At 54.1% G+C, this 23,242-nt stretch overlaps 1 protein-coding gene across 1 annotated transcript; it reads right to left on the bottom strand.

The window, feature by feature from the left end:
- Nucleotides 1-648: 648 nt before the first annotated feature.
- Nucleotides 649-22,139, bottom strand: PNPLA3 (patatin like phospholipase domain containing 3). Its single transcript, XM_070790547.1, has 9 exons — nucleotides 21,887-22,139; nucleotides 19,203-19,435; nucleotides 17,958-18,023; nucleotides 14,713-14,922; nucleotides 13,513-13,573; nucleotides 10,259-10,459; nucleotides 7,312-7,444; nucleotides 2,292-2,396; nucleotides 649-777 (listed from the first exon to the last, which is right to left on the bottom strand). The coding sequence occupies exons 1-9, from the start codon at nucleotides 22,071-22,073 to the stop codon at nucleotides 771-773; spliced, it is 1,203 nt and encodes a 400-aa protein (XP_070646648.1). The 5' UTR covers nucleotides 22,074-22,139; the 3' UTR covers nucleotides 649-770.
- Between the last annotated feature and the right edge of the window lie 1,103 nt (nucleotides 22,140-23,242).

Raw genomic sequence — 23,242 nt, 5'->3', positions numbered from 1 at the left:
CGGGCATGACTGAGCATCTTCTTTCATTTTTACTTTCATACATTGGAGAAGGAAATGGCAACCCACTCCAGTATTCTTGCCTGGAGAATCCCAGGGACAGAGGAGCCTAGTGGGCTGCCGTCTATGGGGTCACACAGAGTCGGACACGACTGAAGCGACTTAGCAGCAGCAGCAGCAGCAGCAGCAGCAAGATGTACCAGAGCACACGTACGTTACCACCTCATAATGCCCCCCGAAACCAGGGGTGTCCTTGGGAGGATGGCACCCCACCTCGCCCGACACAGGTTGCTTTCTGTACGGAGAGATGGGACCACAGTCCTTCCCCTCAACCCCCGAGACTGCACAAATGGTAGCCCGGCTCCCCCCGGTAAGGACCCCGATCCAAACACCAGTCACCCTAGGAACGTGCCCTGGGACAGCCGAGTGGGTGACGAGTCAGCCACAGATGCCCCCACGCCGGGCTCCCTTGTGGAGTTTCCCAACCGAGCCAACGATACTTAGAGACTCATATCCTGGATATGCTTGAGCTCTGCACCCACCGCGCACACCAAGAGTAGCTTCCTAGCTTTTTGTTAGACAGAAAGATTGCCTTTGGTTTCAGGACACTACAAACTCAGCACACAGGTCATTCTGCGTACATCATAGTTGTCAGCTCTGGCCTCTGCGGGACGTCCACTGGGTGGGTGTCCGGGTCCTCGGAGGAGCAGAGAGCCCAGCGACGCCCACAGTGTCCTGGTTGTGGAGGAAGGCCGTTGGCCGCTTGCTGGGATTTAGGATCTGAAACAAACAAAGAATTCTGACTCAGCCGCCGACCTGCCACTCTGGTCTGTAGTGTCTGTGGGGATGCGGGAGGGGGGACATTGTCACACAGTCTGGGGTGTGCAGGGTGGCCCAGCCCACGTTCACCACCTCCTCGGATCCCCCATCCCCGTGCTTGGCTGACATCACTATCCCAGGCCTCCAAACCTGTGGCCCTCCAAGCGACCTGGACACCTCCCACTGGACGTGTACAGGCCCGGAGGAGCCCATCGGTCACCTCCAGGCATACCAGCTCACCCGCCAGGGTGGCCCTCTGCAGCCACACCACCATCCCCCCTACCACTGCTCCTGCCTGCCAACCAGCCTGGAGCTCAGCAGCGCCTCCCAGCTGCTATCATCCTTCTGACTGGAGCCTACGAACAGCACTCAGCCCTGCAGTTTCTCTGGAGAGCAAGCCCTTCCCCTCGCTGGGCCAGTTCTGCCCTCTCTAGGAATCCGGCCTCCACAAGCCCACTGCTGTCATTTCCCAGCACAAGCCAGACCCCTCCATCCCTACTTTAAACCTTCCATGTCTGTTAATAGAAACCCTGGAGGGCTCGTCTCCCAGGCACCTGCCACGTGTCAGGACTGAGCTGGGGACTCCCAAAGCCTCACAGACACCTAATGGGGTGAGGAGGCTCACCCCCGGGGAATGGGGGAGGAAGCCGAGGTCCACGACTTTCAGGACAAAAGTCCCAGAATCATTGCTGGGACCAGGCCCTTCTTGCTCCTCATTAGCTTTCAGAATTCAGGAAGTGGTGGCAGCAGTACCCAGGCCATGTTAACAGTGTGGACGGCCGGGTTCCAGCCCAAGAGACCAGGATTCAGGGGGTCTAAGGTGAGACAGGAATTTCTATTAACAGATGCGCACACATTCACACACACACATTCACACACAGACACACACGCAGACACACACACAGAGGGGCCCTGCCCCTCTCTCCCTGCCTCACCCCCTGCCTGTGCTACCGGTACCCAGAGCCACTCCCTTTAGGCAAACCAATGCTACCTGTCCACTGGCCCTGCTCCTGCTCCATCAGCCAGCTCCCCCCTCCTCTGCCCTCAAAATGGGCTCAGTGGGGGACTTCCCTGGCTGTCCAGTGGCTAAGACTCTGTGATCTCACTGCAGGGGGCCGGAGTTCGATCCCTGGTCAGGGAAGTAGAGCCCACACGCCACAACTCACGATCCCACATGCTGAAAGTAGGACCTGGCCCAGCTAAATAAACAACTTTTTAAAAATTACGCTCCATGGACACACATCCCCGGGCTTCAGCACACTCTCTGCAGGGGAGTCTCGGTCACTAGCTTCCAGCAGGTACACTGGGACCTCTGATGGGCCCAGCGGCCTTCCGTAAGGCAGGTCCTCTGGCACCAGGGGACACGGTCCCTGCCCCCTCTCCGGGGTCTGATGACATTCCTAGGATGGTGCGTGAGGCCTGAGCAGATGAGAGGGTGCTGGGTGGACCCCCAGTCCCACAACCAAATCACTTACCTGGAAACGGGGAGCAGACGCGCCATGGCTTGAGAACACACGTGGGAGGTGGCCGACCACAGCCACTGGATGTCGCCGGGCATGTCTGGAAGCCACGTCACCAGTCTGCAGGATGGAAAGGCAGACACGCACACCTCGTACGTGAGTGAAGACGAGCCACAGCAGAAAGGACAAGAAGAAACCCACCCCGAAGGCAGACACCTGATGCCAGTACCGTCGTTCAGGTACTGCCAGGGTCACTTCTAACCCCAAGCTGATAAATTCTGCAAGGCAAACCCACCTAAAAGCCTAAAGCAAAATGAGGCCACTTTGGACTCAGGAAAGCTCAAAGGACTTACACGGAGATAAAAGGCCTGGGTCTTCCCAGAGCCCACTCCTCTGGGGCAACGTGGACCCTGGCACACAGCATCTTCTGGTTGAGACACTATCCCCTGCGCCCACATCGAAGGTGCTCGGCCACACGCGTGCCCGCAGAGGAAGCTGCCAAGGAGGCCTGACCTCTGCCCTCCAGGCTTCCAACACCCCGGACACAAAAAGGACCCCACGTCTCGGGCTTCAAGAAATGTCAGCGGAGGACTTCCCTGGTGGCTCAGTGGCAGAGCCTGCCTGCCAATGCAGGAAGCATGAGTTCGAGCTCTGCTCCAGGAAGATCCCACACACTGAGGAGCACCTAAGCCCATGCACCACTGTTGGGGGCCAGAGTGAGGCACTCCGCCCGTGGCAAAGGTCATGAGGAAGGAGGCTCGACATACGCAAAGGCGGGATCGAGCCTCAGGAGTCCCCCTGGAAATCCTCGAGCATCTACCCCCATAACCAGAGCCTGCCTGCTTTACTATTTTGTGCTCCCACCCACACCTCGGACTTTACGGGGGGCTGTCCCCCACCACCTCTTTCGGAGAAGGAGTTAACCTAGAGCTCCAGTTAATAAAAATTCCTGGGCGTGACAAGAGTGTTTTAACCTACAAACTCCTCTGAAGGTTCTCTAGCCTGCCTGACAGGCTTGTCCGGCCACATGTGATTGCTCACAGCCTCCCAACTGTGAGAGGCACGAGATGCTTTAAACCTTCTAAAAACAGGTTCCTTAGAAAAGTTAGAAAACTATTAGGATAAGTATAATGGGCTGATTAGAAATCGTATTGGTGAAGGGTTTTTCATTTGTTGAGCCAATGTTTGTTGCTAAGTCTCCACATCCCCTGCCCTTACACATGGTAACGAATATATAGAAGAAATAAGTATTAACCTTCGATATTAATCACGTTAGACCTTATGCTAAGAATTCTTTTCTTAACTAAAACCCACTACACTCTCACCCTATAGGAATGTAACTTTATTTGGGTGGTGTCTGTTTTAAGAATAATCACCCCTGGAGAAATAAGTGTCCTGGTTGACTGACCGCTGTCACAAGGAGAGGGTCATAAATTGTCAGCAGGCCCCCTGGCCAGAAGATGATGTAACAGCCCTACGACCTCTGTATACATTGGTATGAAGCACCTGACTTTGATAAAAGTCAGGACTGCTGACCCCACGTGACTTTTGCATAATATCTCACTGTATAAAAGTAGACCATGGAAAATAAAGAATTGGGATCAGTTTCTCGAAATACTGTTCTCCCCATATTGCTTTCTCTCTCACTCTGGCTGAGTGTCCATCTGGAGCGTGGAACCTGCCATGCTTACTAATTATGCCTGGGCTTCTAAGATCCAACCGGGGAGGCCTCAGTGTCTCCTCTCCTTCGGGAGAACGGAAGGACGCCTGCGGCCTACGTAAGTGGTGCAAGCTTCTTGTCTTGAAGTTTTATTGGTCTCCCGCGTAAACCAAGCTACTCAGCCTCTTTTCTCCACTGCATTTTCCTACTGAGCTATCCTCATCCTATTACTCTTTACATCTTTAATTAATATCTAATTGAAGCTACTGTATCCTGATCCTCGCCGACGCCGTCCCCGCTTCGCATACCCTGGATCAGCCGGGGCTGGAGCCCGGCACACCACAACTACTGAGCCTGTGCTCTCCAGCCCGGGAACCGCAACTACTGAAGCCCACGCGCCCGAGAGCCCATGCTCAGCAACGAGAGGTCGCTGCAGTGGGAAGCCATGCCTGCACCTGGAGAGCAGCCCTCACTCACCGCAACTAGAGAAAAGCCCACGCAGCAACGCAGACCCAGCACAGCCAAAAATAAAGAAATATTCTTTAAAAGTGAAACTGTTAGTTCCTCAGTCGTGTCCGACTCTTTGCAACCCCATGGACTGGAGCCTCTGTCCCTGGGATTCTCCAAGCAAGAATACTGGAGTGGGTTTCCATTCCCTTCTCCAGGGGATCTTCCCAACCCAGGAATCAAATCTGGGTCTCCTGCATTAAAGAAAGAACGAAAGAAAGAAAAACCTACTGTATAGCACATCGAACTCTACTCAATGTTATGTGCCAGCCTGCTTGGGAGGGGGATATGGGGGAGAATGCATACGTGTATATGTATGGCTGAGTTCCTTCACTGTTCACCCAAAACTATCAGAACATTGCTAATCGTCTATACTCCTATAAACATGTTTTTGGTGTTAAAAAGATTAAAAAAAAAAAAATGTCAAGGGACTTCCTGGTGGCCCAGTGGTAAAGAATCTGCCCTCCATTGCAGGGGACGAGGGTTCAATTCCTGGTCAGGTGCCGGGAGCCGGCATATTGCATACTGAGTGCATATTGCATATTGAGTGCAGCACTTTCCACAGCATCATCTTTCAGGATCTGGAATAGCTCAACTGGAATTCTATCACTGCCGGGAGCCAGCGTGAGGAGCTCCACCCATGACAAAGGTCATGAGGAAGGAGGCTCGGCATATGCAAAGGCGGCATCGAGCCTCAGGAGTCCCCCTGGAAATTCTTGAGCGTCTATGCCCAAAACCAGAGTCTGCCTACTTTCTGCTTTCTGCTCTCACCTACACCTCTGACTTTACGGGGGGCTGTCCCCCACTACCTCTCTCTGAAAAAAGAGTTAGCTTACAGCTCTAGTTAATAATTCCTGGGTGTGACAGTGTTTCAACCTACAAACTCCTTTGGAAGTCCTCTAGCCTGCCTGAATAGGTTTTTCCGGCCACATGTGATTGTTCAGAGCCTCCCAACTGCGAGAGGCAGGAGGTGTTCTAAACTGTCTAAACACAGATTCCTTTGAGTAGACAAAAGATTGATTAGAAATTGGATCGGTGAAGGGATTTTCACTTATTGGGCCAATGTTTGCTGCTAAGTCTCCATACTCCTTACCTACTGTGTCCTTGGCAGTGTATTGATTGATAGAATGGGTGTATAGAAATGTAAGTAGTAGCCTCAATGTGTGTAACCTTGGACCCTTGAGTTAATTCTTTTCTTGATTGAGCCCACCTCACCTTTGCCCTATAGGAATGCAGCTTTGTCCAGTGCTTTTTTGGAGGCTGGTGCCTGACTTTGGAATAATCACCTTTAGAGAAAGATAAGTTTCTTAAAAGGTTAACAGGCCTCCTGGCCAGAAGATGATGTAATTCACCTGAACTTTTGCATATGATAACTTTGAAAGCCTGGCTTCGATTAGGACCAGGAACTGCTGTCCTTGCATGACTCCACCCCTTCCCCCATTATCCTCTATGCACAACTTAAGGTATAAAAACTACTGTGGAAAATAAAGTACAGGCCTTGTTCACTGAAACTTGGTCTCCCCATGTCGCTCTCTCTCTCAAATTCTGGCTGAGTCTCCATCTGGAGCGCAGAACCCGCCACACTTGCTAATTATGCCTGGGCTTCCAAGATCCGACCGGGAAGGCCTGTGTCTCCTCTCCTTCGGGAGAACGGAAGGACGCCTGCGGCCTACGTAAGTGGTGCAAACTTTTTGTTTTGAAGTTTTATTGGTCTCCTGTGTAAACCAAGCTACTCAGCCTCTTTTCTCCACTAAATTTTCCTACTGAGCTATCCTCATCCTATTACTCTTTATATCTTTGATAAAATATTTAAATAAATAGGTCGCTGACGCCGTCCCCGCTTCGAATACCCTGGATCAGCCGGGGCTGGTCCACGGCAGTCAGGGAACTAAGACCACACACGCCCCAGGGCAACTAAGCCCGCTCGCCACGACTAGAGAAGCCCACGTGCATCCTGGTCTGAAAACCAAGCACAAGCACAATACACGAATCAAAGAAGTTATCAAAGTCCTTTTTTAACACAAAGGAAAAGGAAGGAAAAACTACGCCAGAGCAGCCAGCCCTCCTCCCAGGGCAAGGCAGGTGGCTGACTGGCAGGGCTGGGGAGTGATCTGGGAGGTCCAGCAGAGCCAGAGAACTGAGCCGGATTTTGAAGGATGGCTGGGACTTTTAGGGGCTTCCCTCATAGCTCAGTTGGTAAAGAATCCGCCCGGTTTGATCCCTGGGTGGGGAAGATCCGCTGGAGAAGGGAAAGGGTACCCACTCCAGGGTTCTTGGGCTTCCCCTGTGGTTCAGCTGGTAAAGAATCTGCCTGCAATGTAGGAGACCCCGGTTTGATCCCTGGGTTTGGAAGATCCCCTGAAGAAGGGAAAGCCTACTCACTCCAGTATTCTTGGCCTGGAGAATTCCATGGGGTCACAAAGAATCGGACATGACTGAGCGGCCTTCACTTTCACTTTGGGACTTTTAAAAAGACAGACTGAAAGACATGCTGACTACGTTGCAAAAAGAAAATAAACACTAAAGAAAATCTGAAGAAAACGGAGGGAAAACCATGCCCGGGAATCCAGCAGCCACACAGCGTAGGCCTCGGGATCCTTCCAACGCACAGGAATAAATCCCCCTCCCTCCCCAAAACGCAGACCTACGAGAAGCCACAAACCTGAGGGAGCAATGAGAAAGGAGCTGGGGTGGCCAGGGGCTCCCGACCAGGCACCTTTCCAGGGTGTTCCACGCAGACGGCGAGCTCCACCCAGATGTGCAAGGAGCCAGGCTCTGGGCTGAGCGCCCAGCGTGACTCCTCTCACTGAATCCTCACCCTACCTCCAAGCCCCGAGAGGAAGCCAGAAAGCCACGGAAAGCGTTCACCTCTGGACCACAGCGATGGCAGACTCCACGGGCAGCGTACAGGGCAGCATCACGTAGGACATGATCTTAACTGGTAAGAAGTTGCAAATCCTGTTTCTGTACCCATCTGGGTTTCTGACTGCCTTCCTCAGTGCTGAAAAACACAAGTTGGAGGTCTGTTTCCCACCAGCGTAAAAACCAACCCACCTTCCCCAACTGGTGCCTGGAATTTCTATAAATCCTACCAAACCTGGCAGCTAAGCAATCAGAAAGTGAAAAAGTGAACGTGAAAGTTTCTCAGTCGTGCCCCACTCTTTGTGACCGCATGGACTGTAGCCTGCCGGGCTCCTCTGTTCATGGGATTCTCCAGGCCAGAATACTGGAATGGGTAGCTGTTCCCTTCTCCAGGGGATCTTCCCAACCCAGGGATCGAACCCAGGTCTCCCACATTGCAGGTGGGTCCTTGACCATCTGAGTCAGCAGGGAAGGAATCAGAAGCTATGACAATTGAGGTCAGATGTGGAATGTGCCTACACAGCCCTTGGATTGCCGACAGGACACAGGATCCCTTTGAAAGAGTCTCCTTTAAACTGACTCCCTGCACAAGGGAATGGCAACCCACTCCAGTATTCTCGCCTGGAGAATTTCATGGACAGAGGCGTCTGCTGGGCTACAATCCACGGGGTCACAAAGAGTTGGACACGACTGAGCAGCTTTCACTACTACATTTTACTTCGTTTATTTTTTATTTATTAAATTTATTTGGCTGTGCTGGGTCTTAGCTGTGACATGTGGGATCCAGTTCCTGGACCAGGCATTGAACCTGGGCCCCGTGCTTTGAGAGCTGCACTGACTCTTAGGCACTGCACTGAGGCTTCCAGAATGGAAATCCCACTTCACTACCTCTTTAAATTACTTTTGGAGGCAGACACAATTGTCTCAAATCTCGCCAGCCCAGGCTTCATGAGCTTTGCTTTGCATCTGCAATTGGATTCCACTCTGCCACCTGGGACCCCTAGCCTTCTATTTTCCCCTTTGTGATGACCTCACCATGCCTCAGATCACAATAACCTGAGCAGCTGCTGGTCAGTGCGAATCCTAGGGCATTAGTACCTAAGGCAAGAAACGGCATCCCTTTCATCTTTGTTTTATTCAGCGGCTCAGTTGTGTCCGACTCTTTGTGACCCCGTGGACTGCAGCACGCCAGGCTTCCCTGTCCTTCACCATCTCCCAGAGTTTGCTCAAACTCACGTGCGTTGAGTCAGTGATGCGATCCAACCATTTCATCCTCTGTCGCCCCCTTCTCCTCCTGCCCTCAATCTTTCCCAGCATCAGGGTCTTTTCCAATAAGTCAGCTTTGAAGTGAAGTCAAGTTGCTCAGTCGTGTCTGACTCTTTGCGACCCCGTGGACTGTAGCCCACCAGGCTCCTCCGTCCATGGGATCCTCCAGGCAAGAGTACTGGACTGGGTTGCCATTTCCTTCACTTTCCCCAAATGCCTGACTGGAAACTGGACGGTGCACTCATCTGTCCATCAGATAGTTTGTGATGACACGATAAGATACATCACCTTCAGTGAAGGTTCAAAACTGTGGTTTGGGGAGGAGGAAGACGTTTCGAGGGGCTCCTCAAGAGAGAGAAGACTCTTAGATGGGAGGACAGAGAGCAAACAGCATCGTCAAAGAACGGGCCACCCCAGGAGGCCCCCTAGAAACCCAGTGTGTTTGGACTTTTGAGCAGAGAGCACAGCAGGTTAACTCAAAAGTCAGCTAGAGGGTTTCCTGGTGGTCCAGGGGATAAGGATCCTCCCGCCAGCGCAGGGGCCATGGGTTCTAGCCCTGGTCCAGGGAATTCCATATGCTGTCGAGCACTAAGCCTGTGTGCCACAACTACTGAGCCCTCGCGATGCAGTGACAGAGCCCGTGCACCTGGAGCCTGTGCTCCGCAGCAAAAGAAGCCACCGCAATGAGGAACCTGGGTACCACAACCAAGAGTAGCCCCTGCTCGCTCAGGGACAGCAAACAAGACCCAGTTCAGCTCAGTCAGCCAGTCGTGTCTGACTGTGACCCCATGGACTGCAGGACGCCAGGCCTCCCTGACCACTGCCAACTCCGGGAGCTTGCTCAGACTCATGTCCATCGCGTCGGTGATGCCATCCAACCATCTCATCCTCTGTCATCCCCTTCTCCTCCTGCCCTCAATCTTTCCCAGCATCAGGGTCTTTTTCAGGGAGTCAGCTCTTCACATCACGTGGCCAAAGTATTGGAGTTTCAGCTTCAGCTTCAGTCCTTCCAGTGAGTATTCAGAACTGATCTCCTTTAGGATGGACTGCTTGGATCTCCTTGCAGTCCAAGGAGACTCTCAAGAGTCTTCTCCAACACCACAGTTCAAAAGCATCAATTCTTCTGCGCTGAGCTTTCTTCATAGTCCCAACTCTTATATCCATACATGACTCCTGGAAAAACTATAGCCTTGGCTAGACGGAACGAAGACCCAGTGCAACCAAAAATGAATTAAATTAAAAAAACAAAAACAAAAACCCAGCTGCAATGTTATGTGCCAGCCTGGGTGGCAGGAGGGTTTGACAGAATGGATACCTGTATGGCTGAGTTCCTTCACTGATCCCCTGAAAATATCAAGACACTGTAAATCAGTTCTACCCCAATATAAAATGTTTTTGGTGTTAAAAATAAATAGATAAATGAAATAAAAACTCAGCTGGAGTTTGTTTTCCTCTGCCCATGACCAAATGGGAAGGGAGACAGAGCAAGGACCCAGGGGGATGGGAGGTCCATGCGCGGAGGTGGGGGTCCCGACCAACCTGCGTTGGTCGCTCTGCCCTGTTTCTCCCGGGGCAGCAGCAGGACCTTCCTCCACAGCTCACGGGGAAGCCGCCCTTCCTCCTCTGAAAGGGTCACTGACCACCGCCTCCTCTGCACCCCCCGCCTCCCCGCCCCCAGAGCCAGTACCCATGCTGAGCTCGGGCGACAGGGTCTCCAGGACGCCCTCGTCCCAGGTCAGCACGCGGAGGCGCAGGTGGTCCAGCAGCTCGACTGCCTCAGGCCCCGCCTCCCACGTGGCCACACCCAGAAGAGGCTCCAGGCTCCTGGGCTCCGACTCTGCCTCTGCGGGGGCCGCGCTCAGGCACGGATGGGGCCCCTCACGGATGCCTGCGAAGGGCACGGAAACAAAACCCATCAGGCGATTTCAGGCAGCAGGGCCACTACTCGCCCAGCCACCTGCCCACCCAGTTGGAGGAAGCTAACAGGCCTGTTATAGGTACGCAGCGTGGATCCACCTGGGAATAATCCGCCTGGGATGCCCCCTGCTCCACCTCGAACAGGGACCACCACTCCTAACAGGGAGAGCGCAGGGTGGTCCTTTGAAGGGGACGGATGAGGCGGGCAGCTGGCTCTGTCACGCACCAGCCGTGTGAGCTCTAGAGCCACATGTGGATTCATGAGGTTCAGAGAAAAGGATGATTCATAACAACTGAACCACTCGAGAAGCCCAGTGTTTCCGGCCCTGCACGACCCACGCAGCTGCTCCCAGCTGAACGCTGAGGAATCAGAAGCCAGAGAGGTGAAGGGATTTGCCTAAAGTCACACAGCCGACACGCGGCAGAGCGATATTCAAACCCAGGTCTGATATCAAAGATGGCACCCTTCCGTCACCCGACCTTGAGAAGAAGCCACAGGTTGGAGAGTCTGTGCTGGCCCTGCCCTGGGTGCCAGGGCTCAGGGGCTGATCCCCGTGGGTGATTGCTGCTCTCACGCTGCGTGGGGACGGTGGGACGGGTAGACTTGGATGCCCACACCTCCCCGGGCTCACCTCTCGCTTCCAACCTCAGGTTAAAAGCCCAGGGGCTGTCCCTGCATGCCCCTCGCCTCACTCCCAAGCTACACCTCCCGCTTCGACTCCCTTGCATCTTTCCAGCCTCTGATACACAGCTCAGCCTCTGGGGACTTATTCTCTCTGAGGAATGTGTCAGAGAATCTGTTTCCAAGGAACACCTGTCCCGCCCCCATGCATCCTCTGCTGAACCCCAAGGAAGCCAGGGTGACCGAGGCAGAACTTGGCTTAGATCCTTAAACCCAAACCCAGCACCCATGCTGCAAGCGCCCAGCCCACGCCAGGATTTAGAATTACTAAGAATCAGTCGGCATCATTCACTCCAAACTCCTCTTGCTACAGATGTGGAAACAGAGGCCCAGAGAGAGAAGGAGCTTGCCCAGAGTCACCTAGCAACTTCTAGAGGGTTCTTCATTGTCTTTTATTTCCAGGTGGCTCCCAAATGCCAATCCCAGTTCAGACCTGCTTTCTAGAACCTCGAACTCTGACATCACCATGCCTTCTGTGTACATGCCTGCTAAGTCGCTTCAGTCGTGTCCAACTCTGAGACCCTGTGGACTGTAGCCCACCAGGCTCCTCTGTCCATGGAGTTTCTCAAGGCTAGAATACTGGAGTGGGTTGCCAGGCCCTCCTCCAGGGGGTCTTTCCGACCCATGAAACAAACCTGCGTCTCCCACGACTCTCGCGTTGGCCACTGGGTTCTTTACCACGAGTGCCACCTGGGAAGGCCCAGTCCCTCTGCCAACCACCCAAATCTGTCCCAGGGCACCAAACATGGGGCTCTCGAGCTTTTCTGCAGGACCCGCGCCCTCCCAAGGGCCCAAACTGTGAGCACCACCCTCTGCTCCGGTCCCAGCCACAGACGCCAAGGGCAGGACTTCATCCCCGAGTCCTCCTCCTCGGCAATCTCTGGTGGGTCGTCTCCAAGTCCTGTCCCCTCCGGCCCCTTCCACCTTGCTGCCGTGACCCCAGCCAAACCCATGGTGGCCACCTTGACCGGGGATATTGGCCTCACCCTCTCTGTACTGCAGCCAGGGGCCCTGGCAGAGCTCCCTCTGCCTGCTCTCACTCCCGCATCAGCAGCCCTCCCTGGCTCCCTATGGCTGTGAGATGCAAGCCCCTCTCCACCTCCACAAGGCCCAGCCTTGCCCCTCTTTCCATTCACCCCCATTCCTGTTCCCCTCTAATCTGTTCCTCTGTCTCCCACCCCCACCACTCCAGTGACACATGCCTCTTTTCACCTCGAACAGACTACCTGTCTGCAGGACTCATGCTCACAACCCCCCATGCCTAGAACATTCCTGTTCACCCTCAAAGCATCACTGCGGATTTGCATCCTCCCAGGAGCCCTGCTTTCCCCTGCCTTGCAGAACCCCACCCCCCTTCCCCTAACTGAACCCCAGCTGAATCTACAGCATCCTGTACGTTCCTGCCAGGGCACTGAGCCCTCTGGCAGCCTTCTATTCAGGTACCTGGCCCCTCCCCAATCCCAAGACTAAGCTCCAGGAAGGCTGAGGCTACATCTGTCTACCCACTGTGGAGTCCCAAGCGCACAGCCAACTGCTTAGCACCGGGAAGGTATACGGTAAGCACTTTCTGAGCAGATAAATACACGAATGTCCCATGAAGCACACAAGCTCCTCGGCCTCGGACAAAGACTAACTCAGAGGATCAGTGACTGTAGCAACCGTTAGTGTCCGGGAAAAATAGCTCGAGACACAACTAATACTTGGTTCCACACTAACATGTGAAGAACCCAAGTTCCCCAGCCCAGACCAGCCAGGACCTTCCCCAGAACACAGCTGGGCTGGTGGGCGCGGCCCACACCTGGCTGGAGGCAGCTCTCCTGATGGCTTCACCTGAGACTCAGAAACCGTTTCTCTTCCTTCCTCATCAAACTGCTGCTGCTAAGTTGCTTCAGTCATGTCCGACTCTGTGTGACGCCACGGACTGCAGCCTACCAGGCTCCTCTATCCATGGGATTTTCCAGGCAACAGTACTGGAGTGGAGTGCCATTGCCTTCTCCCCATCAAACTAAAGGTTCACAATTGTTCAAGCAAAAATGAAAAAGCAAAGGAGCTGCCTTCGGCTGGCAGACAGGGACACTGTGGACGGAAAGGAACCCTGGGGCTGTGACCTCTGCAGGGTCAGCCAGGCTCACCCCAGCCCTGCTCCCCAGAGTGCGGGCCGTGGCTGCCTCCATTTCTCCATCTGTAAAATGGGCCAATGATTTCCTATCTCTCAGGGCCGAGCCTGATGGCAGGTGAATGTGCTGAGCGTTGAGTGATGGCACCAGCATGGCTCCCCTGGTGACCAAGACTGAACAGAAAAGTGACTCAAAGGGCATGCCTGCCGCCCTCGCCATACGCACCGTTCTTCTCCAAGAACCTGAGCGCGTCCACATATCCTTGAAGGCACAGCTCTCCAAGCATCTGTGGACAAACCACGTGACGTGAACCGCAGGCGGAGTCACTAAGCGGCAATCCTTCCAGCAGCGCCTGAAGACGGCAGGCACAGAGCCAGGAACCCCTGAGCTCTGAGTCGACACCGCCTGTGGACAGGGTTCTGCGCTCCCCCAAAGAGGCAGCCCTGCTTCCTGGCAGGACTCCCCTCGAAGGACACCCTCTCCACGCGAAGCCTGCACTGGCGCCCCAGCATGATGGGAGCTGGTTCCTCTGGTGTCCTTTGGTTCCTGGATGAGCCTCCATCCTCACAAATACCGGGGCCTGATCTGCTTGTCATGGGACACTGAGCTGCCTCCTCTGCACTCAAACCACATGGGCACCTGATGCTGTGGTCCAGCCTTATCTCTACCCATGACGACACGCCTTCACGTACACTGTATGGCATGGCCTTCTTTCTCCCCAGAGAGCTGTCACTGTGCAGATTCTACCAACTTTCTTACTATATTAGGGTGGTAAGGTCCACCACACTATAGTGACAGTCAAAACAAAAGATTAAATGGGGAATTTCCCGGTGGTCCAGCGGTTAAGACTCCACGCTCTCAGGCCAAGGACTCGAGTTCAATCCCTCAAGATCCTACAAGTCTCAAGGCACAGCTGGGGAAAAAAAGGAAAAGATTAAACCACCAAACGCAGTGTAATTCTTGACCATGGCTGCCAATAATCACTGGGGGACTCACCTGGTGGTCTGGTGGCTCAGGCTCTGCACGCCCAAGGCAGGGGGTGTCAACCTCTGGTCAGGGAACTAGATCTTGTGCCACAACTAAGACCCAGTGCAGCCAAATTAATTAATTTAAAAAGAATCATCGGGATAATTAAATAATAAAAAACAAAACACCCTACTGCCCAGGCTGTGATGTGCTATGGTCGGTCATGTCCAACTCATTTGCTCCTTTGCCTTGGGATTTCCCAGGCAAGAATACTGGAGTGGCTTGCCATTTCCTTCCCCCAACTCAGGGATCGAACCCACATCTCCCGAGTCTCCTGCATTTCAGGCAGATTCTTCACCCGGTGAGCCATCCGGGAAGCCTGAACAGCTGCTGGGTCGCCTGGCAACGAGGGACGCAAAGGGCAGAACAGCACCCCCAGAACTCACAGCCCCCTCTCACCTTGACATCCAGCATTAACAGCGACCGGAACATCAGGTAGAGGTTCTCTGTGCAGAACTGCATGTTGAGCTTGGTGAACCCTTCGTTAAGAAAGAACGTGGACTTGACTTTGGGGCAGATGTCGCTCTCCCCATAGAAGGGGGACACAGTGATGGTCTTTTTGGAATCAACGAAGGGCATGATATCAGTTACTCCTCCGTCCACGTATCGCTTTTAAGGGAGAGGACAAAATAAAAGGACACCCTGTCATTAGCTCTGGGCTGGAGTTCTCTGTGTGCTTCAGATTAGGGATAGAGACTTCTCAGAGCCGCAGGGAGACCTAGTGAGAGACCAGGGAGTTTGGAACAACTCTTGCAGCAAATCCCCAGCGAGCATTTCTGTGCCAGGCCAGGCTGCAGGCTGGCACTCAGGACTGCCACATGCTGTTGCGCAGTGCGCGCACTGCACCAGAACAGTGCCGGGTGAAGAGGCACACGGAGGCTGGCGCCTGGCCACGTTGCTGGGCCCAGTCATGAGCGCCCCCAGGCGAGTCCATGTAATTCGCATTCACTAGGGGCGCTGAGCGCACTCAGGGCAGAGTGTGATGTAGATGGCGCCAAAGAGAGACAGATGGTCATGGGTTCGATTCCCGAGGCCCCTTGCTGCTTGAGCGATCTTGGACGAGACACCTAACCTGTGGTCCTGACTCTCTGTCCACACCTGGGCAATGAGAACCAGCACTGGAGACTTAAATGACACGGCGAACCCGGGACTTGAGCTCTTAAAAACTGGCATCTTATCCCACAGGAAAGGAGCATCTGGATAAGCACTGTGAGAATCCATTTTCCTATATTCCATGTAAGCGCTCAGGAACTCTGTTGTGTCCAGCTGTTTACAACCCCAGGGACTGTGGCCCACCAGACTCCTCTGCCCATGGGATTCTCTAGGCAAGAATACCTGGAATGGGGGTGCCATCTCCTACTCCAAGTGATCTTCCCAACCCAGGAATCAAACCCAAACTCTTGCGTCTCCTGCATTGGCAGGCAGGTTCTTTATCACTGAGCCACCTGGGAAGTCCTCCTATTAATGTATTCATAGCCTCCAACAACCTTAGTGCCCACGGTCAGGCTGAGGCAGCAAGGTTTTGCTACAGTTTGGATCGAGTCTAGACCTATGAAGCCAACATCTTGAATGATTCCCGAACCTCAAACCATCATAGTCTAGCTGTCGGTGCCCATGGTGGGGGTGGTGGGGCCTTCAAATATCACAAGGGGGAGGCTTTCCCCAGCCAGTCCTTCCAAAGGGAGAAATGCCAGGGCACACGTTGGCCTAAAATGAGTCCCGGACAGGATGGGGCATGCTCAGGCATGCCTTCAGGATCAGGAGAGTCCTCCCTTGAGGCCCACAGTGATCAGCTGTGCACACACAGCACTAGTTTCTGTATTGTAGCTGTTTGTCAGCGTCAGATCCCTCACTGGCAGAAAGGGACTTGGAACCCAACAGCAGCAAAGTTCAGATTGAGATGGGCGGAAGCAAGGGACTGTTTTTCCAATTGTTTTTTATGTTTTTAATTCATGTGTGCTGGAGCCTAGGTGCTTCCCACTGTCGTCTTAGTTTCTGCTATGCAACAACGGGCAGCTGTTATACACACACACACATGCCCTCTTTTGCCGCTCAAGGTCTACTGTAAAGTCCAATGACTCTCCGTCGTGTGGGGTTTTCCTCCAGCCTGAACTTTCCTGGAGGAATGTTCTGAGTTTGCTCAGTGGAATCCCAAGAACACTCTGCTCTGACTTTCAGCAGGTTTTGTCTGAGGACACTGAGGCTGTGACTGTGTGTGGCCCACGGCCGGGGCGGCCAAGGGGAAGTGCAAAGATGACAATGACAACAACGACAAAACAACCCACATTTACCTAATACTTAAGAGTGCCAGGCTCTGTGCCGGGCACTTCAGTGCATTATTGCAGGTAAGTTCCACGAAAGTGCAACAACTGCACACTATTATTGACTCCCAGTTTGCAATTCTTTCTAAGACTTAAGAAATGTGTCCAGAGACTTTTCTGGAGGCTCGGTGGCTAAGATCCCACACTCCCAATACAGGGGGGCCGGCTTCAGTAGCTGGTCAGGGAACTAGACCGGGGACACCACAGCTAAGCATTTGCATGCCACAACCGAAGAGCCAGAGTTCCGCAACTAAGACCCGGCACGGCCAAATCAGCAAATAAATGTTAGAAAGAAAGAAAGGAATGGATCAACGTGGCCCAGCTAACATGGGCTAAAGCAGACACTCGATTCTAGGTTTGTCTGCCAGGCAGGGGCTGTGAGAACCACAGGTGACCGCTTCATGGCTCCAGGCCTCGGTTTTCTCATCTGTAAACAGGGCCAGCTGTGTGTCTGTCCGGCGGAAGCTCCGGGGCATGAGTGAGCCTATTCGCAACCTGCCTTTGCAAGTCGCTTTGCAATGTGAGGCCCGTACTGCTGTTAAAGCGTGAACCGAAAGGGCTTCTGAAGTGCCTTCCTGCTGAGACATGGGGATGTCTCGTCTTCTCTCCCACAGCTGTGACAACCTAAACGGTCTCCAGACGTCGCCAGATGTCCCGGGACAAGGGACAGATTTATCTGACAACCACTGCCCTAGAAGGAGGCTGCCAGGTGGTCCAGCATCCAGCCCAGAGTCTGTAGGACCGACACCTCAACTTCTGTTCTTCCTCCTGAGCCAGTGCTCAGGAACAGCCACATGTGTCTACACCGGAGTTGAATCACAGCCCTGTCGGAAGCCTCTGCCCAAAGCCATGGACCGAAAAAGACAGAGTCAGAGGCAGAGAGGATTGAAACTCTCAGCTCCTCAGAATTAAACCTTAAGTGAGTAAATTGACTCTTGAGCATCTTATACTCTAAGTAGGCCACTGGGCACCTATTTCGGTGCTCATGTGGAGATTATGTGAACAGCTTATGTTACAGGTGAGCAGTTAATTATCCCACACAAAGTCAGTTTTGCTTCAAGAGAGCTTGGAAGGGGTTCAGCTGTGGAACCTCTGTCTGAAGGCTGAGAGGCAAAAGGCTTTCTTCATTTAGGGACAGGTCTCAGGGGCCCAGGGTGCCTGAGCCCAGTGCCTTGTCTTCCTTTTTTTTTTTCCAAGATGCTTAGTACGGGATCTTAGTTCCTGGACCAGGGATAGACCCAGGCCCTTGGGAGTGAAAGTGCAGAGTCTTAACCACTGGACCACCAGGGAATTCCCAGAAACACCGTTTAAAAGTGGACTTACCACGCCTCTGAAGGAAGGGGGGATCCAGCCACAGATGAAAGGGACGTAGCAGGAACAGCACAAGGCCTGCGAAGACAATGGAGAGTGAAACCACAGCACAGCCCAGACCAGGCGGCCTTTTACTCCCTGGGCCTTCACAAGCCTTCTACAAGCAAGGACAGCAATAAGCCTGAAAGCGCTGCTGGCAGAGCAGGTGCTTTTCTGAATGGTTGGATGAAGATGAGCCTGCCAACACACTTATTACTTCAGCGTGCTTGTGTGCTAGGTCACATCCGACTCTTTGTGACCCCCATGAACCATAGTCCCCCAGTCTCCTCTGTCCATGGGGTTTTCCAGGCAAGAACACTGGAGTGGAGTGCCATTGCCTTCTCAGCAGATTAGATCAGGGCTTTGCAATTACTGACACTCATCAGAATCACCTGGAAAGCTTGGCCAATCACAGACTCAGGGCCCCACCCCTAAGATTCTGATGAGGCAGGTTGGAGGCGGGGCCTGAGAGCCTGCACTTCTGAAATACCCCCAGGAGATACTGCTGCTGCGGGTCCCCGGGGGACCACGCTCTGCATCTCACCGAGCTAGTGAGCACTAAATTAAGCATGATGTAACACTGGTGCAATGAGAGAAAAGGGCTCCTGTGGGAATGCACAGGTGCTGGGACCTAGAAAATGCTCCCAGAAACAAGGTTAAGTGGAAGACGACACTGGCTGCTGAGAAGCAGCTGGTTATATTCACCAGGCAGCTGGCTCGTATGGACCCGTGTTAAGTGAAATGACGCCCAAGGCATTCTCACAAAAGACTCAGCCAAACCAAACGGCATTTTGATATCGCCAATGATCTTCTCTGTGCTAGAGCCAAGAGGACAGAAGTAACCAAGACACGCTCCCACCCTTGTGGGCTTCACTGGGCGGGTCCTCATTAAGGAACAGGCATCGTTGGGAGGACGGCCACACACATAAGGTCCCTGGAGCAGGAGGTTATGAACCAAGTCGTGAAGGAGGGGGAGACACTGTTCGAAGCTGATGCTGTCTGGGACACCCCAGGTTTGCACAGGCTCTGGACCAGCCCGCTGGAGGCACACAGCTTCCATCACTCTGGTGCAGGAAGCCAACCTGCATCACGGGCAGCCAGGTTCTCCTGCATCTTAAGTAAAAAATGGGGCAGACTGGCTTACAACAGCCCCTCCCTGTGTTGCTTCCAAAACGAAATGGCCCTTCCGACTCGACAGTACCCAGATAAGCCGCTTACGTCCACGACTTCGTCTTTGGAATGAAAATCCGACACCAGCACGTTTTTTCCGTCCGACACTCTGGTAAGCGAGACGACCATCTTGCCCGAGACAAGCTGGTGGACGTTGTCAGGGAGGTGTCTCTGGAGACCGTCTCGGGTGTGCTTGCTCAAACTGAAGCCTGGGTGGACGATCCCGAATTTCTGGCTTCTGGCGCTCCGGGTGAGGTCCATGAGGATCTGCAACGTCTGGTCTGGGTGGGGGGTGAAGTGGAGGATGGGCAGGGAGGGGAAGAAGGGAGGGGGAGGGGTGGAGAGAGAAATATGCAAAGGAATGTACCACCCTGGAGGTGGCCATTGCTTTGCGGTGGGACCAGAAACCTGATGGCAAGGAAGCTGCCAACCCTCTCCTTTGTCTAGGCCTGGGCTGCCGGATCGGGCCGGTGGTTCCTGAGCCTGAGATGTGGTTAGTCCACACTGATGGGTAAAAGACGCACGGGATCCCGAGGGCTTAGAATGACGATCACAACAACAAAACGTTGACTATCTCACGGGTAATGTTTTGCGTTGATTAGATGTGAAAATGGCAATATTTGGGCTACACTGGGATAAATCAAATAAATTTCACTGATGTCTTTTATTTCTTCCACGTAGTTCAATGGACATGAATTTGAGCAAATTCCAGGAAATACTGAAGGACAGGGAAGCCTGGTGTGCTGCAGTCCATGGGGTGGCAAAGAATCAGACACGACTTGGTGACTGAACCACAACAACTAGGAAATAAAGATACACATAATCCTGTTGGTCAGAGCCGTTCTTGACCCTCCCGGGCCAGAGGAACGAGCCTCCAGAGGCCCAGGGAGCCCTCCCTTCATCTTCATCCCTCCATCAAGGCCGGATGCCAGGAACCCACAGCATCAGAGCTTGAGCATGGATGGGCCTAACCCTGCAGGGAGCAGAGAGCAAGCGCAGGCTGGGACCTGAGTTTGAATCCTGTCTCTACCGCTTACTAGCTGAGCAACTTCAACACGTTACATCACTGCTTCTGAGCCTCAGACAGTATGTTTTTAATGTGGGACAACACTCACCTATATTCTGGAGACGGAGAAGGTTAGGTACACTAAAATCTGTACACGGTCAACCCGGAGGAAGCACCTCGTAAATTTCTAGACTTAACTTTCAAAAACACATTTGCTTATTTATTTGCTGCACCAGGTCTTGTTGCGGCACACGGAACTGTGTGAAGATCTTTGATCCTCACTGTGCAGGCCAGTTCTTCCCAGGCAGCATGCAAATTCCCAGTGCAGCATGAGAACTCTTAGTTGTGACATGTGGGATCTAGTTCCCCAACCAGGGACGCAACCCGGGTCCCTGCATTGGCAGCATGGAGTCTTAGCTACTGGACCACGAAGGAAGTCCCCAGACTTAACTCTGAACCTCTGGAAAGGGAGTCACTCAGCCCCGGGGCTCCTCTGTCCATGGGGATTCTCCAGGCAAGAATACTGGAGTGGGCCATGCCCTCCTCCAGGGCATCTTCCCCACCCAGGGATCGAACCTGGGTCTCCTGCAGTGCAGGCAGATTCTTTACCCTCTGAGCCACCAAGGACACTTTTAACCTCTAATGCTACAATTGCCAGACCGTCTAGTGGACACAGGGCCCTTTCATGCTCCATCTGACCTCACTCACTGGCCTGGGCCCCTCTGGTGGCCTGCACTGCCCTGGCAGGCAGTGCCAGCCCAAGCCCTGGTCATCCACAGATGCGGGGACGCAGAGGGCCCGGACACACCAGCAGGCCCTGACCCACTTCCGACTCCACTGGGTTCTCCCTGCACATGTGGCCCCTTTGAGGCCAGACAGAAGGCACATGATTGCACAGAGCTGCTTGGTTCTGCCAGGCTCTTCTTCCAGGTCAGCCCTGGCTGAGAGATGCGCTCAGGAACCCTACCCAAGCCACAGGCCCTGGAAATGCTCCCCGGAGCTCCCCAAAGTCAGGCAGTTAAAGCAGGAAACCGGGGCTCCCAGACCCTGCGGAGCAGTTCTTGCCAAAACCTCCAGACCCTTTTGGGGGACTTGCTGGTCCCGAGCCTCCCCATGCAAGCCCAGCCGCTCCGCTGCACCTGTCCTCTACCTGTGAACCTCCTCCAGGCTGGATTCGGCCAACTTCCGGTGCTGGGGTCTGTGCATCGGAATCAATGAAACACTGGACTGTGTGCATGTCTCCAGGTCACAAGCCGGAGACGCAAGGGTTGGCTTTTATCACAGCTCAAGTCCAAGCTGTGCAGACTGGCTGTGTGTCCAGTCTAGTCATCCCCGAGGTCACATTTCCTGCTCTTTGCCCCTCTCCCTCTCGATGGAGACGGTTGCCAGCGTGGCCTCTCTCTCCTGGCCTCACGCAGGGGAAATGGGAACTCAGCTCCCCCGACCGCGTCACGCTCCCTCCTCCCCGTCGCTCCGACACCACCTGGCTCTCAGTCCCTGAGTACGGTGGGGGGCTTCCTCCAAGCCCGGGCGCCAAAAGGGAATTGAGGCGAGGATGCGCTCCGGGTTTGCACGCCCCGCTTCCAGGGCTCCCCGGCGCCGGGCAAAAAAAGATGCACTGGACGACCCAACTGTTTGGGAGAGACCCCGGCTTTACCCCCGCAGGGCCCGCTTCCACCCCGGCTCCCAGCGCGCGCCCCATCCCGGCGCGGAGCTCGGGACCTACCCAGTGGGATCCCGGAGAGGAAGAAGGCGCAGTACAGCGCGCCCGACGAGGCGCCGAAGAACTTTTGCACTTGGCGGAGGAGGTTCGGGGCGTGCTCGCTCAGGCAGCGGGTCACCCCGACGTAGTAGACGCACAGGAAGCCGCAGCCGGCGAAGGACAGGCTCCAGCCGCTCTCGGGGTCGTACATAGCGGCGGGAGGTTGGGGCGGCCCACCCTGCTTCTCCGCCGGGCCTGGGCGCCGCAGCCCGGGCTATTCCCGGCGCGACGTCACCGGCCCCGCCCCCGCCCCGCTCGGACCGCGCGAGCCAGCCTCCGGGCGGCCCAGTGCGGGTAGCGCGGCCACCCCGCCCCCCCGGAGGCGGGGGCCTGGGAGGGGTCTGGACCTGCGGAGAAGAGAGCGGAAGACCTGAGCCAGGTGAGGGTGGAAGATGGAGTTTCTGCAACTTCTTTGACAGTGCAGATCGAGAGCTTCATTGCCGGTTCCTTTTCACCCCTTCAATTCAGTTCAGTTCAGTCGCTCAGTCGTGTCCGATTCTTTGTGACCCCATGAATCGCTGCACGCCAGGCCTCCCTGTCCATCACCAACTCTCAGAGTTCACTCAGACTCAAGTCCATCGAGTCGGTGATGCCATCCAGCCATCTCATCCTCTGTCGTCCCCTTCTCCTCCTGCCCCCAATCCCTCCCAGCATCACGGTCTTTTCCAATGAGTCAACTGTTCGCATGAGGTGGCCAAAGTACTGGACTTTTAGCTTTAGCATCATTCCTTCCAAAGAAATCCCAGGGCTGATCTCCTTCAGAATGGACTGGTTGGATCTCCTTGCAGTCCAGGGGACTCTCAAGAGTCTTCTCCAACACCACAGTTCAAAAGCATCAATTCTTCGGCGCTCAGCCTTCTTCACAGTCCAATCTCACATCCATATGTGACCACAGGAAACCAGTTAGAACATACAGCTGCCTACTTAATGTTCTTTGTTTAAGTTTAAAAACAATTTTTTTTTAAATTTTCGGTAGCCCTGTGTCTTCTTTGCTGCCCCAGGGGACCTCCTCTTCACTGCAGTGCGTAGGTTTCTCCTCGTTTCTCTTGTTGCCCAGTGCAGGCCCTAGGCACACGGCTTCAGCAGTTGCAACACTCAGGCTCAGGAGTTGCAGCGCGTGGGCTTTTAGGACACCTGGGCTTCAGTAATTGGGATCCAGGGGCTTAGTTGTTCCGCAGCGGGTGGAATCTTCCTGGACCAGGGATATAATTCCTGTGGCCTGCGTTAGTGGGCAGACGAACCACGTGGGAGTCCGCCACTTAGGTTCTTAATATCCTTCTGACCGTGTATTCATTTACCTTTTTACAGGAGGAAGCAAGC

Source organism: Bos indicus, chromosome 5 (genome assembly GCF_029378745.1).
Source record: "Bos indicus isolate NIAB-ARS_2022 breed Sahiwal x Tharparkar chromosome 5, NIAB-ARS_B.indTharparkar_mat_pri_1.0, whole genome shotgun sequence".
Classification (NCBI taxonomy): domain Eukaryota; kingdom Metazoa; phylum Chordata; class Mammalia; order Artiodactyla; family Bovidae; genus Bos; species Bos indicus.
Note: the sequence above shows the minus strand (reverse complement) of the source record. Positions and strands in the feature narration are given on the sequence as shown.